At 39.0% G+C, this 17,988-nt stretch overlaps 1 protein-coding gene across 2 annotated transcripts in view; it reads left to right on the top strand.

Annotated features, from left to right (window-relative positions):
* Nucleotides 1–17,725, top strand: part of PRRG1 (proline rich and Gla domain 1) — a 121,745-nt gene extending 104,020 nt beyond the window's left edge. For both annotated transcript variants that reach the window (XM_044763769.2, XM_044763771.2), the window contains exon 4: nucleotides 13,649–17,725. In XM_044763769.2, the coding sequence (XP_044619704.1) occupies nucleotides 13,649–14,134 (486 nt within the window). In that variant the 3' untranslated portion in view covers nucleotides 14,135–17,725. The remainder of the gene's footprint in view (nucleotides 1–13,648) is intronic.
* The last annotated feature ends 263 nt before the right edge of the window (nucleotides 17,726–17,988 follow it).

Raw genomic sequence — 17,988 nt, 5'->3', positions numbered from 1 at the left:
CAAGTGGCCGAGACTCCTTCCGAGTCACTTGGCATATGGAGCTGGATCATCCCATAGCTCCCACAAGGCACTTTTGTTCGTGGATGGAGGCCAAATTGTAGCCGGCGGGGGATGACAAAATCAAGGGATGTCTTCTTCCACCATGATCCTGACATCACTCTCACTAACATTTCTGTTTATGATTTTGCATCTGTCTGTACTGTAACATGTAGTTTTCTTTTATATGTGTACTATCTTTGTCCTGCTTTCTTATTAGGATTATTCCAGCCTTCTAAAATAAATTGGGAAATTTTCTCCATTTTTATACACTCTGGAATAGTTTTCATATCAGAGAGTTTTTTGTACTTAGAAGATTTACTAGAATTCACATTAAAATTGGATCTGCTCTCTTATTAAATATAGATACTTTTATTTCTGTAAAAAATGGCTTTGGGATTTTGATAGGGATTGCATTGAATCTGTAGATTACTTTGGGTAGTATGGATATTTTAACAATATTAAGTCTTCTAATCCATGAACACAGTATGTCTTTTATTTCTTTCCTGTTTAATTTCTTTCAGCAATGTTTTGTGTCACATTGATTGATTTTCATATGTTCCACTATCTTTATATCCCAGGGATAAATCTCACATGGTCATGATGTATGATCCCTTTAATGTGTTGTTGAACTTGGTTTGCTAGTTTTTTGTTGAGATTTTTTTTGCATCTGTGTTCATCAGAGATATTGGCCTCTAGTTTTCTTTTCTTGTGTCTTTTTCTGGCTTTGAAGTCAGAATAATACAGCCTCCTAAAACGAGTTTGGAAGTGTTCTCTCCTCTTCAGTTTCTTGGAAGAGTTTGAGAAGGATTGACATTACTTCTTCTTAAATTCATATGGAACCACAACAGACTCCAATACCCAAGACAATCTTGAGAAAGAAGAGCAAAACTGGAGGCCTCACACCTCCTAATTTCAAACGATATTGCAAAGCTACAGTAATAAAAACAGTATGGTACTGGCATAAGGACAGACATATAGACCAACAGAACTGAATAGAAAGCCCAGAAATAAAGTTACACATACATGGTCAAATAATCTCCAACAAGGGTGCCAAAAATACACAGTGGGGAATAGATAGTTTATTCAACAAATAGTACTGGGAAAATTGGATATGTACATGCATAAGAATGAAATTGGAACCCTACTTTACACCAGACACAAAAATCAACTCAAAATGGATTAAAGACTTTAACATAGGACATGAAACTATAAAACTCCTAGAAGAAAACATAGGGGGAAAGCTTCATGACATTAGTCTTGGCAGTGATTTCTTGGATATGATACGAAAAGCACAGGCAACAGAAGCAAAAATACATAAGTGGGACTACATCAAACTAAAAAGCTTTTGTACGGCAAAGGAAATGATCAAGATGAAAAGGCAACCTATGGAGGGGCTGGCCCCGTGGCCGAGTGGTTAAGTTCGCGTGCTCCGCTGCAGGCGGCCCAGTGTTTCGTCGGTTCGAATCCTGGGTGCGGACATGGCACTGCTCGTCAGACCACGCTGAGGCAGCGTCCCACATGCCACAACTAGAGGAACCCACAACGAAGAATGCACAACTGTCTACCGGGGGGCTTTGGGGAGAAAAAGGAAAAAAAAAAAAATAAAATCTAGAAAAGGCAACCTATGGAATGGGAGAAAGTATTTGCAAACCCTATATCAGAAAAAGGGTTAATATTCCAAAATATAGAAGGAACATATGTAACAATAGCAGAAAAACAAATAACCCAATTAAAAAATGGGCAAAGGACTTACAGCCATTTCTCCAAAGAAGACATACAAATGGCCAACAGGTACATGAAAAGATGTTCAACATCACTAATCATCAGGGAAATGCAAATCAAAACCACAATGAGATATCACCTCACACCTGTTAGGATGGTCATTATTTAAAAAACAGAAAATAACAAGGTTTGATGAGGATGTGGAGAAATTGGAACTCTTGTGCATTGCTTTTGGAAATGTAAAATGGTGCAGCCACTATTGAAAACAGTATGGATGTTCCTCAAAAAATTAAAAATAGAACTACCATAGGATCCAGGAATCCCACTTCTGGGTATTCATCCAAAAGAATGGAAATTAAGATGTCAAAGAGAGATTTGTACTGCCATGTTCATTGCAGCATTGTTAACAATAGCCAAGAGATCGAAGCAACCTAAATGTCCATTGACAGATGAATGGATGAGGAAAACGTGGTGTAGAAATAGAATGGAGGGGCCGGCCCAGTGGCACAGTGGTTAAGTGTGCATGTTATGCTTCAGCGGCCCAGGGTTCGCCGGTTCGGATCCTGGGTGCAGACATGGCACCGCTTGGCAAGCCATGCTGTGGTAGGCGTCCCGTATATAAAATAGAGGAAGATGGGCACAGATGTTAGCTTGGGGCCAGTCTTCCTCAGCAAAAAGAGGAGGATTGGCAGCAGATGTTAGAAAGAAATATAATGGAATATTATCAGTCATAGGGGAGAAGGAAATCCTGTCATATGCTACTACACAGAAGAATCTTGAGTGAAATAAGCCAGTCACAGAAGGACAAATACTGCATTATTCCACTTATATGAGGTATACAGAGTAGTCAAACTCATAGAAACAAAGTAGGATGGAGGTTGCCAGGGACTGTAGGGGAGGAGGAGATCGGAAGTCGCTGTTCAGTGTGTGTAGTTTCAGTCAGACAGGATGAAAAAGTTCTAGAGATCTGCTGTACAATGTCGTGCTTATAAACAATATTGTATTGTACACTTAATTTGTTAAGAACGTAGATCTCATTTTATGTTTTTTTAACAATAAAAAAATCACTTAGATGCTTTATAGATATGAAAAATAAAAATAGATAATCTTATTTCTTCTATGCTTAGCAATCTCTCAAGATTCTTCCTAATTTAGATTTCAAGATATAAATTGCCGCTGCGTACCATTTTGGCCATCCTAACATATAATTCTCCTATTGCTTGTGATTTCTAAATAGCTTAGAATTTCTATTTTTATTTTCCCTTTAACTCGAAATTTAGAAAGATGTTTTTAAACTTTAAAATAGATGTTTTGGGCTACGATTTTTTAAAAAATTTCTAATTGTATAGGATATGTAGTGAGAGAATGTAACTGCCCTATTTTCATTCATTTCTGTGTTCATTCAATCATTTAACAAATTTATTGCATGCCTACTGTGCATCATGAACTATACTCATCAACGAGGATATACTATGGTCGGACAAAGGCCCTTGTCCTCGAGGAAATTAAAACCTAAAAATAAATAAGTAAAAGATAAGTTTTAATTTGGATTAAAGCCATAGAGAAATGTTCAGGTTACTGTGATAGAGAGTAACTGTTGCTGGAGGACACATTTTTATTATCTTGAATAAGGCGAACAGGGACATTTCTGTGGGTTGATGTTTGAAGGCCAAAGGATAAGTGAGAGTCAGCATATAATAGCCAAGTGAAAGCATTTTAGATGTTAGGGTATCAGAAGGGAGGTGTACATTGCTGGGCTGTAATGAATGAGGTAGAGTTGTACCAGGTAAGGTAGAGATGTAGGAACTTGTAAGCTATTTTAGAGTAGTCCAAATTATATTCCGAGCACAACAGGAAAGCTGTAAAGGGGTTTAAGCAGGCCGCTGAGACTCTGGCTACTTTGAAAAATGCAGAGGTTGGGAGAGAGTTGAAGCAAGAGGACCAGGTAAGAGTCACTGCAGTGGTCCAGGTGAAAGACCTGGTGCTTTGAACAACAATGGTGGCTGAGGAAATGGGGAGATGTAGACTAATTTCACATGGATTTTGGACAAGTTGATAGGATTTGCTCATGGGCCAGAGGTGAGGAATGAGACATGGAGAAAATAATCTAGATTTGGGGGTTTGTACTTGAGCACCTGGGTTGATGGTAGTGCTATTTATTAATTTGGGGACTTTTGCCAGGGGCGCATCTGGGGTGGAAGGTGGGGAAGGCATGGCATATAAAATCTGAGATGCCTATTACATATGCAAGTGGAAATGTCATGCAGGGAGCCAATGAATCTGGAGCTCAGGAGGAGGTCTTGTTTTGAAACACACATATGGGAGGCATCAGCTATACATGGTGTTAAGGTCACTGGACTGGATAAGCTCGCCAGAAAGAAAATGTAGAGAGATTATGGCCCAGCCAGCCCCACGCCCAGGGCAGCTGACATTAAGGATGGGTTGAGGTGTTGGAACACCCAGAGGGCTGCTGGCCCCACCTGGGTCATTACCTCATTCCCAACTGCACCCCCCTGTGGCCACCCCCACTGTCCCCAAATGAGCCTGTTTCTGACTGCAGTGTGGCCTCTGGTTTCTCCTTTCAGGATGTGGAAAGGAGTTAGCCTGTTACCTTGTCTTCATGGCTATGTATAGAATGAAATTATTTCTCAGTTAAAAAAAAAAGAATCTTTAAGGAAATGATCTGTTTTTTTTTTTTTCTGTTCCCCTTTAAAAACTCAGTGCCTCTCTCAATCCACTTTATTTGACCAGATGAAATCTGTACCCTTGTAAACCCTAAGGTTGTTCCCGCCTGGAAAAATACTCAAAACATGTATCTTCTGTGCCAGATGTGGTTACAAAGATAAAAGTTAAAATTTACAGATTCTGCATGCTTTATCAAGGACACATGGCTGGCTTAAGTCTTTTTAAAGTTTGCAGATTGCTTTGAACATTTGCTGAAATATGCACAAGCTTAGCTACACAGTAATTATCTTTCAGATTTTCTTATGACGTGCTTTAATACTCTCTTAAAAGTGAGGATTGTGGCCCTTCAGTTTCCAGAAAATGCTCTTGCCCCTTTCCTCTTGTTAGTCAAACTTGATGTTTTCACTCTGTTTCTCTGCCTGCTTGGAGGACCTCTCCTCTCTCTGACTCTATCTCAGTTCATATATATATCATTTAACTGTTCTCCTCCTGATGTGAAGAAGCACAGGGAAGCAGTTTGCTGTGGTGGTTTCTTAACCTCAGATTGCCTGGGTTCGAGTCCCAGTTTAGCCACTTATTAAAATAGATGAACTTAGGCATGTTATTGAACTCTGTGCCTTGGTTTCCTCACATGTAAAATACGGATAATAAAAGTGTCAACTCCATAGGGGTTTTGCAATTAAATGAGTTATATGTAAATTATTTTGAACAGTGCCAGGCTTCATGTAATGTTTTCCATTCAGTGTGAGTCTAAACAGTGATCACTATAATGGCAGGATGGGCATGGTACCAGGCAATGTATATCCAAGTGAGGAGAGGGATGGCCCTGGTGTGAATATTGGTGGTTCTAGGGGCTTTTCTCTTCCCTTCTCCCAGTTCCTCCTCGCTTGAGTCCTCAGTAACCCTGTCAACTTTTCCCTTGTGGGCAGGGACACCTCTTGAGCTGTGTTTCTTGCTTCTGCCCTGTTCAGGGGAAAGCTGAGGGGGCTCAGGATCTGTGGTATCTCAGAGGAAATGAGCATATAGCCTAGATGGATCTTTAAGAAGTTTATGGCTTTTAGAGTTACCTTTAGAGATACTGACTAGTTGACTATTTCGGCAGCTATGAGTAACGATTCAGAGTCCATTCCTGAAAAACCACAAAAGCCAATTAGTTCCCCTTTCTCCTTCCTGTTGTAAAAAATCTTTAAGAAAGTTTTGAATTTCAGTTAAGGTATAGTTCTTTTTTGACTTGTTTCTACTTCTTGATTTTCTCCCACTACCTTAATCTTACTTACATAGTTGCTGGAAAATTTTGGATGACATCCCTGTGTGCCCTTTTTGTAGGCAGCTGCTTTCCTTTCCTGGGATCAGGATCTGCCTCCACTAGCACAATATGCACAAGGTTTTGGGAGAAGCCCCTGGGCCTCTGGAGCATAATACCAGAGCCTTGGCGTGTTGGTATACTTGGTATACTGTGGCACTGCACCATGCCCAGGAAGCTTCCAAGAAGTTTTGCATTTATCAAGGAGCTCGTGTACTTCTCGGGGTTCTCAGGAGGCACTGGCACCAGATGTTCAGGACATTTATATTTGTACATTAATTTGTCAGCAACACTGTGCCAGGGACTGGGCCCACGATATCCCATTGGGTCAGGGGACAAAGAACAACAGTAGTGAGTGAAGTGGTGACACAGAGACCATAAGCCTCTGTTGTAGTTCCCCTTATCATGGTGCCATTGGTTTCCTGTTGCAGGGCAATTAATTTCACTCTTCTCAGTTAAGACCCGTAGTCCAGGCATAACCCACCAACTCAGTGGTTGTAGGCAGAGGTCTCCCATCCTCCTTAGGTACGAGGATCCTTTCCTCCTGGCTTTAGCCCAGAACCTCCCCTTGGGTGGTGACAAGAGCCTTGTAAATCAGTCCACCCTCTTTAGCTCTCAGCCTCAAGGTTCAGAGGACCCTCACGCACATTAATAGTCAATTAAACGCCTTTATAATTAGCGGCCTAATTGTCTCATAAGACCATATGGCCTTGACCATGCTGCTCTGAGGAGATTGTTGAATTATTATAGCAGCTGTGATATTCTGGGATGGATACTGCAGACAACACAAGACAGAGGCAATATGCAAAAGCACATAGCAGTGCAACAGACCTCCAGTAAGCACAGTAAGCACAGTAAGCAGTGCTCCTTTCCCAGATGGGGTTACCCACCTGAGTTAGGTGATTAGTAAGCAAGCTGCAGCTAAAGGGCATTCTCCTTGGTTAACGGCAAGGGCAATCATGCAATCCTGCTTACTATGCCAGTTCTTGTGTGCAGGTCTCAGCCTATGGATAACCAGTGTTGTGGCTGGACCGGCCCTTGTGGGTTTTATTATGACTGCAAGACACACTCAGCAATAACTATCAGGAAACTTTGAAATAGATAAGGTTTATTACTTCTAGGTCCTGGGAAGCACATGGCACACCTAGGATCACAGAGCAAGGTCATGGGTAGAGAAAGAGAGGGAGAGCATGGGCCTGGGGTTCTGATTTTACTGAGTTTGAAGTAAGGGCTGAGAGTTTTGTGGGTTTACTTGTTATTGGTGAATTTAAAGCTTAAGAGCAGGAATTTAAGGCACAGGAAGAGAAAAACAAGAAGCCCAAATGGTCAGTTATCTAAATCAACGAAGGTCTCTAAAGCAAAGGAGCCACAGAAGGGGGGCCTGGCTCTTCATCTAGTCATGTGGTGGTCAATTTGTTTGTTTGAGATCACCATCTTTGAAGTGGATGCCTGTTTGAAATGGATGCCTGGTCACTCAAGCTTAAATCAGGCACTTGCATTACAAAAAAAAATTATGAGAGCTTGCACTACAATGTCTTATAGTTTTCATTGTACAAGTTGTTGACCTCCTTGGTTAAATTTCTTCCTAGATATTTTGTTCTTTTTGATGCAATTGTAAATGGTATTTTCTTAATTTTTCTTTCTGATACTTTGTTGGTAGTATATGGAAAAGCAACAGATTTTTGTATATTGATTTTGTGTCCTGTAACTTTTCTGAATTTGTTTATTCTAACAGGTTTTTTGGTCAAGTCTTCAGGGTTTTCTATATAATATAGTGACAGTATTACTTCTTCCTTTCCAATTTGGATGCCTTTTATTTTCTCTTGCCTCATTGCTCTGGCTAGGACTTTAAAAACTATGTTGAATAAAAGTGATAAGAGTGAGCATCTTTGTCTTCTTCCTGATCTTAGAGGAAAAGCTTTCAGCTTTTCACCATTGAGTATGGTGTTAGCTGTAAGCTTGTCATATATGGCCTTTATTATGTTGAGGTATGTTGCCTCTATACCCACTTTGTTGAGAGTTTTTATCATAAATGGATGTTGAATTTTGTCAAATTCATATGATTCTTATGCTTCATATTGTTAAAGTCATGTATCATATTGATTTGTGAATGTTGAACCAACTTTGCATTCTTGGAATAAATCCCACTTGATCTTGGTATATGATCCTTTTACTGTATTGTTGAATTCAGTTTGCTAATATTTTGTTGAGGATTTTTGCATTTATGTTCATCAGGGATATTGGCCTATAATTCTCTTTTCTTGTGGTGTCCTTGTCTGGTTTTGGTATCAGGGTAATGCTGGCCTCATAAAATAAGTTTGAAGGTGTTCCCTCCTCTTCTGTTTTTTGAAAGAGTTTGTGAAGGTTGATAGTAATTCTTTAAATGTTTGATGGAATTCACCAGTGAAGCCATCTGGTTCTGGACTTTAGTTTGTTGGGAGGTTTTTGATTACTGGTTCAATCTCCTTACTAGTAATTGGTCTCTTCAGATTATTTTATTTCTTTATGATTCAATCTTGTTAGGTAGTATGTTTCTATGAATTTATCCAGTCTGTTGCCTCTTGCTGTGCCCTGAGGGTGTCAAGAACTCTTTCTCAAGTGTTTACAATCCTGTGGGACCTGTGAGCATAAACCCTGCTGGCCACCAGGGCCAGGTGACCTAGAGGTGTCCCCTGGGTGGCAGCTGCAAAAATCGGGGTGCCAGACAAGGGTACAAAGTCCTTTCTGGGAGATACCGGTAAGCTGAAGCAAGACAGAGGGAGAGTGTAAAGATCGCGCCTGCTGTCTCCGTCCTCAGAAAGTATTTCAGTAGGCCCCTAGATGTGTGTTAAATTAGGTGTCTTCCTCTCTTGCTGATGCTTTAAGATAAGCACATAAGCCTCTTTCACAGAAAGTCCAAGCGCTTTTCAGTTGACTGCCTCTGTTTTGGGTGAGTCCACTCATGTGAGGCCTTTAAGGGCCATTTCTCAGTTTGCTGTAGTGTTGTGGGTCTTGTGGGTCTTGTGGACGCAGGTCCCATTGCCTTCCAAAGCTAGATGTTTTGAGGGCTCGCCTCTCAGGTGCAGGTCTTAAAAGTTGGGGTGCCCGGTGTGGGGGTCCAAACCTTTTGCTCTTCAAGGAGAAGCTCCAGGTTTTGAGTTCCTTCCTGATGAGGGGGTCATCACTCCGGGGGTGGGGTTTATGGTGATATTGTGTCTCAGCCTCTCCAACCCCCTTCCATGTGTTTTTTTTCTCATTTGCCCAATGTGTAGGAGTCGCTTAGCTAGTTTTTGGGTTTTTTTCTGGAGGAAATTATTCCATATGTAGCTGTAGATTTGGTGTGTCTGTGGGAGGAGGTGAGTTCAGGATCTTCCTACATTGCTATCTTGAATTGGAACACTGAAAGAATTAATTTTTAACAGTCAATTTGTAATACTGGTCACTAGGGATATTTGGGGACTTGAGATTCCTCCTGTTGCCTCTTACTCTGGGACAGCTATCAGTTCTCCCCCTCAACTATCCTAAATCCAAACCTTAACAGTTTCCAAATAATTTTAGCTAAATTGAAGAGGTTTTGCTTTAAGCTGTATGCCACTTTGCAAAATAGTAATCTCCATAATTAATTTTAGAAAGATGCAACAAACCGTACCCTCTTTCTGCATCCCCCAGCTACAACATTTTCAATTTGTAGTAAAATATATTAACACCATACTCAGCATAAATATTCTTTCTCAGCAACTTGTCTACACCCTAATGGTAATTTTCAAGATAATGCTTTCCTTTTTGTCTAGTACTTTACAATTTACAAATGTTCTATTTTCTCAGAAGTTAGATCTACATCATCCTACCCTGTTAAGGAAGGAATTAACAAAAAGATATTAAGTGACTTTTGTGTAACTCCAGACACTTTCCCTAGAACATCCCTCTTGATAAAGAATCTTAAAATTTTTAGACAACCTCTTGCTGGAATGTGCCAACTTAGCAAGGCAGCTTTTGGAGTTAGGATTGTGGTTTTTGTCCCTCATCTCTGATAGTCTTTCTTTCCCTTTCCTGTCCTACTTGTTCAAGGAAAGGGAAAAGCCATGTGAGTACTGGATATAAATGCTGCTTGGCCCTCCTCAGCAATACAGACTCACTGGGAGCATCACCCGCTTTCAAACTAGGTAGTTGTAAGCTGATTAATCCGATTGTAAAATATGCTCCGCTCTGCTCTTTCCCATCTTGAGTCCTGCAGGTCTCGAGTCACTCAAATCCCTTTCAGAATTCAAAACAGAAAAACACGCAATTTATACATGAGCAACAAATATTGTTTAATAGAATCTTGCACATACTGAATTTTGTTCTAAAACACCTACCATGATGAAACATCTACCCTGGGGCTCTTCTCTCTGAAACGGTTCAAACCTCTCTGGCAGGTTCAGATTACATTTATTATTGGTATAATTTTAGCCTGATCTAAAACTACTGGGACCTTTTAATTTTTTTCTTCATTAAACAAATTTTCATTACCTCTAAAAAGCACTGCTTTGCCAAGTCTTGAAATCACTTGCTCTTTCTGAATATCCTTGGGCTGCTTTCAGTAAGATAACTTTTTAAGTAGCTTAGGGAGACATGAACTGGGTTTTTTGTTCGAATGACAGTTATAATATTAGTCTTGATTGCAAGTGAACTTTCATCTGATTCTGTGGCCTCAAGGACAGTCTAGTTCCCAAAGAAATAAATCTGTCAATACTTTTTTTATTCAGATCAATGTTACTTTAATTGAAAATATTTACTTTATAAAATGAGCCAACTCACTTTTGACTACACATTTAACATGATGGGAAGATGGAATTTTCCAGGAAAGTGGCCAAACAGGTTCAAAATATCTTATATATCAAGGCAGGTTGCTTTTTGATTTGCTCTGATGCCGGGCCTCTTGCATTCAACTCCCAGCTCCAGTAGTTACGTGTTCAATGACCTTAGGTTTATTATTAGGTAACCTCTCTGGCCTTCCACTTCCTCATCTGCAAGTGGGGATGGTAATTACCCCTTCATTATTTGGCGTGGATTCATTGAGCTGCTGTAGGTAAAGTAAGAACTTGGTTTTGTAATTCTACTTTTGTCTAAGCTTTGCTGTTAAGTCTTCAAATAAGAGCCTGATTATTTTCTTTTAGTCTGTAGATTTATTTCACAGTATGCCAAAGAAAGCAGAGAAATTGAATTATACAAGCATGAAAAAGAAGAATCCTTTTCATGTGCATTATTGATGCTTGATTATCCCAAAGTGATGTGCGCAATATAAGAAAGCCACTTTTTATTATGTTTGTCTAAGGTTAGATTACATAATTATTTGAAATCATATATTTATTGGTTTTCTGGATAAGGCTAAATGTGGGACAAAGGAGATAGTGATCTGTGAGATTAGGAAGAGAGAGGGGACATCCTCATCTGTAGATAAAAGAAAATTGACTACAAATACTTGGTAGGGCTCTGTAAGTAGATGATTAAACATTTTATTCTCAGTTACTAAAGTTTGATTCCAGATTTCTAAAGAATGTATATTTGCATAAGGCTTCAATTGTGAGTTGATATGAATGTGGAAGAAAGAATAGATGGAAAACATTTTTAAATGATGTTAACCAAAACTGGTAATAGTGATTATATCTTTGTAATATAACTGCAGATGATTTTTTTCTTTTTTAAGATGTTTCTGCATTAGTAAAATTTCATACAATTAATATATATTACTCTATAATCAGAAATAAAGTTGGCAATCCTAAATTAAGTGACAGTTATACAAAAAGTTGAAAGTGTACAGTTTTAGAAGCACATTTATTGGGGTTTGTTTGTTTGTTTTTAGGAAGACTAGCTCTGAACTAACATCTGTCAATCCTCCTCTTTTTGCTGAGGAAGACTGGTCCTGAGCTAACATCCGTGCCCATCTTCCTGTTTTATATGTGGCATGCCTACCACAGCGTGGCTTGCCAAGCAGTGCCATGTCCATACCCAGGATTCGAACCGGCGAACCCTGGGCCGCCAAAGTGGGAATGTGTGCACTTAACTGCTCTGCCACCAGACCAGCCCCTAGAAGCACATTTATTGTTAAAAAAAAAAAAAAAAACAACTTGGGGCATAGTGGTTACTTCAGTAGCCCGAAGTTTACTGATTTGAATCCTGAGTGTGGTCCTACACACCACTCACCAAGCCATGCTGTGGCAGTGTCCCACATACAAAATATAGGAAGATTGGCAGTGGATGTTATCTCATGGAAAATCTTCCTCACCAAAAAAAAAAAAAGCTTCATGCATCGGTGTTTCATGAGTTTTCACCTGTGATTAATTTTTTATTATTGAAACAAATGAATCACTTGACAATTTCAGGTTTTTTGGTATTGTCCCAGAATGAACGCTGTATACTTTGGGGTGTACTATTTCTACTTTTTGCTTATTTTAATTTTGAAACTTGCATATTTTTATTTGTACATAGTAAGTCATACAGTATTTCTTACAACATGCCCAAATTTATCTTAGAATCACAGAATGCTGGAGTGATAATTTAGTACTTTATAGAAGACCCAGTTCAGGGGTGCAACACTGATGACTTTGGTTCGTCATTAGGCCCACAGAGTACTTTAAAAGCCTGTATGACTAAGTAAATAAAATATGACTAACAAGCAGCATTAGTGTCCACAGTCTAACCTTCAACCAGATTCATAAATTTATGTTAATGCCGTGGCCCCGTGGGACATCTGAGATTGCAGTCCCTGACCTCATCTACCTCCCTCTCTTTGTCCATTTGGATAGTGACCTAGTTCCCTTCCCAACTCCACTCTTTCCAGTTTGGATTCCGAGGGCTCCCTCCCTTGAAACCAGATATTTAAATACTATCAGTGACCTGTAGTGCCTGCACATAAATATGAGTGTGGGAAAAAGCACTTATTGGCTAAGTTTAAGCATTGAAAATAGAATCAACAGCACTGGGATTGGGGGTGGTCTGTGTACCAAGGTGTGGGATAGGTTAATCAGCCCATTTGAAGCAGAGACTTGATTATGATAAACAAAAATTAATAATCATCACTACTACTTATTAAGTGTTTATACGGCAGGAACTAAATTAGACGTGTTATATATGTCCTCTCGTATGATGCCCAGACAGCCTGTAAGACAGGTTAGTATTTTCCAGTTTTACAGGTGAGGAAACTAAGGCTTTAAAAGGGTAACTTGCCCAGGTCCCAAGCCAGTAATTGGGTCAGGTTTCCTTGTTATCTTTTCCGTGTTTCCCCACACGCACATTAAAGACTTGAACTACTAGACCATATGTCTTTTGGGATGACAGCCTAGGTTTGGAAAGAACCTGACACAATTTCTTCACTCGCCTCAGCTTTCTACTAGGGGCAAAATGTAATTACAACATTCAGTCAACATCTGTGTACTAAACTTGGAGGGTGGAGGAGCTGGGGAAGAATGTCAGGTGGAAGGGGACCCCAAACAGACCCATTAGAAAACAAGGTGTTCAGCTGTGACGCATTCGAGCCCGGAAAGCCCACAACAGCCTCAAGTGGCACAGACTGTGAATGCTGAGGGGGCTCAGCGATGAGAACTTTGTGTTTGGACGTGGAAAATGATACTCGACTTCTATTTTTAAGGGAAGATTATTTGGTATGATTGGGAAAGGGGGCATCCCTGATGCTTATTTTTCTTTCTCAAATGTCATAGCTGAAGATACAACTCCAAGTCTTGAAATAGAGCTTGGATTTCTGACTGATTTTTAGGAGGATCCAGAGTGAGCACCATGATTTATTTGTAATTTCTGGTCATGGAAAATATAGGCTGTAAGTCATTTGAACCAACAACTCCGGTTTTGGTTTTTTTGTTCATTTGATATTTCCCATCTTTTTGATCATACCGATTTTCAATTTATTTTGTCTTTTATTTTCAGAAGGAGTTTTGGAGCACCTACACAAAAGCGCAACAAGGGGAGAGTAACAGAGGAAGTGACTGGTTTCAGTTTTACCTTACCTTTCCATTAATCTTTGGCCTCTTCATTATCCTCCTTGTCATTTTCCTAATCTGGAGATGCTTCCTAAGAAACAAAACTCGTAGACAGACAGTAACTGAAGGCCACATTCCTTTCCCTCAGCACCTTAATATTATCACTCCGCCTCCCCCACCAGATGAAGTGTTTGATAGCAGTGGATTGTCACCAGGCTTTCTGGAATATGTAGTTGGGCGCTCAGATTCTGTCTCCACTCGCCTGTCCAACTGCGACCCCCCACCGACCTATGAGGAAGCCACTGGCCAGGTGAACCTGCGGAGAAGTGAAACAGAACCTCATTTAGACCCACCCCCGGAGTATGAGGACATCATCAACTCCAACTCAGCCAGTGCCATTGCTATGGTGCCTGTGGTCACCACCATCAAATGAAACTGCAAACTTCTTTTTACTATAATCATTTTTAAAATACTAATGAAAGAACTTTCTAGCACTTTACCACTACATAAATGTGCATTGACTCATTTGATTGGACTCTGACAGCATACCACATTTTCTGATTTGATTTTCATTAGTTTTATTTCCTACTATAAAATTATTATCCATGCTCATTTTTTCTGATGGAAATAGTTAAGAGGGAAAAACATACTAGTGGACATCTTCATGTGATGAGATATATATGTGTGTGTGTACATGAGCCAAGTATATGTGCAACTGTCTTAAAAGGCCATTAACTTCTGTCTAAATCACCTGTAAAGAGAACATTACTCACCAAAATTGGAAAAAAAAAGGTACCAACAATTTGTGTAGTAGATAGCCAGCAACATGCTGTTGATTTTTGAAAATAGGATGAACTTAGCATGTTTTCTAATTCTTACTGGCTTTTGTTAACCTCCTCCTTCTTCAACTACCTTAAAAGGAAAAAAAAATGCAGGTAGTCCATCTTGATTTTAGGACCATCTCAGAAAGAGAAGACAGACACAATAAACAACTTGCTTATAGTGTATAGCAGGAAAATCAGTGGTCATTAGTGGCCTTTGGCCAGTTTTGTAGGAGGGATGATTTTGTTGTTGTTGACTGCCTCCTCTCCCAAATTAAACAGCATTTGCTTAGCATCTTTGAATGTCTCATGCTATTTGTATTAACATCTTGATGGATAGGATTTCCTGGCAACAGAATAATTTCTCAAGTAGATATATGCATTAATGGTAGAATAGATAGAGATCTCTCCTTTGCTCATCAATTTTTGGTGACAATTATTTTCTTCTCGCTGTTTCCTTGCATTTTACTCTGTCTACTCTCTCTTTTCCCACCACAGAATCTTCAAGCACCTAAGAGTTTAGTTAAAGTAAAACTCTTGAAATTATTTTCTTAATGTTTTTGTATAGACTGAAACCTGCCTCAAGATGAGTAGGAGGCAGTTTCCCATTAAATTAACAACTGTGATTTTTATATCGCTCTCCAGTTGTTGGAGGAAGATTGCAAAGTCTGTGTTGTGCCAGGTGCACAATAAATCTAGTTATAGCTTCACATAGATCTCATTATTGTTGCTATTTCATTTTGTATTTTCATCAAAGATTTTTTTTAACTGAAGGATTTTTATGTTTCTCTTGGAGCAGAGGGAACAGGCTGTGAATGAACTGCCAACATAAACCAGCTCAGAAAGAAAAAATAAGATGGTGGTTTTGTATGAAGTTCCATTATGTATGCACTGATCGAAAATTCATCATATTGGTCACTCTCAAGACTGCTCAGTGTTGGATAAAATGGTTGAGGAGGCAGAAGGAATGCAGGTTTCAGAAGTGTCATACCCTACTGCCTCCATCTCCAGCCCCACCAACCCTTCCCCTAATCCTGCCCTGGAACCCAAGGAAGGAGGAATGCTGGGGAGAACCCTAAACTAGGAGTCAGCTGACCTGAATTCTAATCCAGTTCTGCAATACACTTGCCATGGTAACTTGGGAAGGACCCATATCTGACCCTCAAATTCCTCACCTCTAAAACAGTGATAATATTATTCATCCTGCCTCTCTCCAGGGGCTTTAAAAGGATCTAATGAGATGGTGTACGTGAAAGTAATTTGTAAGATGTGAAGAGCTATCTAGTTCTAAAGTCGTAGCATTGTTCTTATTGTGCTTAAGGAGAATTTTCTCCCTCTGTGTCCCTAAAATTTTTCAGAGCTTTCACATAGTGAGAAATAGAGTAGACTGCTCCATACACGGCTAACATGTTCCTAATCTGAGTGTGGGGGCTATTAGTTAAACTCCTGTCATTCTCTGGGCTATACCAAGGCTGTGCCAACTTCAAGACAACTGCCAGCTCAGCACAAACAGGATTAAGTAAATGTTGGAAACTAAGATGTGTGTGTTTAGTTAATAGCTTTTGTAGCTTTCTTGGGTTAAAAATGAGTAAATCTTGACCCTGATCTCAGCAGAAATGACAATATTGTTTTGAATTTGGCCATGAATACATGGTGACCTTTGGCTTCTAGTTAAACCTGAAAGGGCGAGTGTTTGACCCAGCAACTTGTGTGTGTGTGTGTATATTTGGGGTTATTTTTAAATGAAAATTAAGGTTCCTTTTGTGTGGACTTTTTTTGGTCATTAATACCAAGCCTTAGATTAGACCAGCAGTTTTCAAAGTGTGGCCCATAGACTCCTGGGAGTCCTGGAGAGCCTTTCAGGGGATCTGTGAGATCAAAACTATTTTCACAATAATATTGTCTTTTTCACACTCTCTCAAAAAGTAGTTGAAAATATAAAACAATGCCATCTCCCCACAAATCTTTTTTCTGATTTAGAAAATATAGCTATTTTCTTAAAAATGTTATGTTAGCACATAATGGACTTTTTAATTTTTAAATGAATAAATACTTTTAAAATTTTCAGTTTTATTTTCTGTGTCAAATACTGATAGATATAAACTCCATAAACAAAAGCTCTTTGGTATCCAGATCCCCCATAAATTTTAAGAGTTTAAAGGGGTCTGGAGACCAAGTGTTTGAGAATTACAGAATTAGACAAAGGAGCAGGATGTTCTCTTACTAAGTATATATTCTTACAACTTTATTTTACATTTTAAACTCCTGATATTGGATTTAATGCTGCCTCTTAGAGATACCTGAATTGTAGTATAAGAATGAATGTTGATCCTTGCAGCAAAAGCCAAATGCTTAAACTGATCAATGACTACAGCTTTTTAGACTGTCAAAGAAAACACTGCTCCATAGTGATAACTGGCATCAGCCACAGGTCTCATGGTGGCATTTGCGTGATAACGACAGGATAAACAAAATACCACTTTCTTCAAGAAACATTCTCTTAGATTGGTTTATTTTGTTTGATTTTTGGTTTGGGTTTTACATTTTTAAAAACCCTTTTGCTATCCCATCTGGTTTTATAAACTGAGTTTCTTAACATTTGTTATAATTAAAGGGGCTTGTCTGGAATAATATATATTTTTTATGCTTTTGCCTTTCTTAACTGATTGATATTACATTCACCTTTGATCATTTTTAATAAAGGTTTATTTTTGCAGGATATATTTAGTACCTTTCTTAAGCAGTAACTAAATTGAATCAACCACTTTGCATTTAAATCAAAGAATGGGCGTAATGGTCGTCCAGCAGAATGGTTTCCAAGCCTCCACGTGCAGTGGTTGTGTCTGGAACCCTAGAACTGGCACTTTCTGCCTCCCTGCTTTGAATGTCACAATGAATTGTATCTGTTTAAATTAAATGATTTCTTTTTCTCCTACTGACCAGTAGAAATACAGATGCTGTGTTTGATTCATTGTTAATGAAGACTGATAAAACTGATGATTGATGATATGATATGATAACTGTGGAGGTAGCTTTAACTTGGTTCTGTGTAAATAGCATGTATTTTATTATAATATTTCACATTTTTAAACACTTGGTTTACATTAAATTATGGTATTTAACTTTTTATGTTTATACTAGCTAAGGTTTTTCTTATGTTTCTGTGTTTTTGGTATGCTAAATAAAGCTATTTTTAAACCCAAGAGATTTCTTCTGCCACGTGTTAATTATGTTATGGTTAGGTGCTAAACATGCTGCAGAAGCTCTGATTAATTATGGCCTTTTTAACAAGGTAAAATTATGTTTCTTTTTTTCTTATGAATTTCGGGGTTATTGCTCAATAAATCAGAAATTATCTGGTGAAAACCTTAGGGTGTTCTCAGCATAAGAAAGAACTTTCTGTACTACTTTTGAACGATGCTAGTATGATGATACAAAACAGGAACACTTGCTCCAAAGGGATCGA

This window comes from Equus asinus, chromosome X, assembly GCF_041296235.1.
Source record: "Equus asinus isolate D_3611 breed Donkey chromosome X, EquAss-T2T_v2, whole genome shotgun sequence".
Taxonomy (NCBI): domain Eukaryota; kingdom Metazoa; phylum Chordata; class Mammalia; order Perissodactyla; family Equidae; genus Equus; species Equus asinus.
The sequence above is the reverse complement of the archived record's forward strand: the minus strand, read 5'-3'. Positions and strand labels throughout refer to the sequence as shown.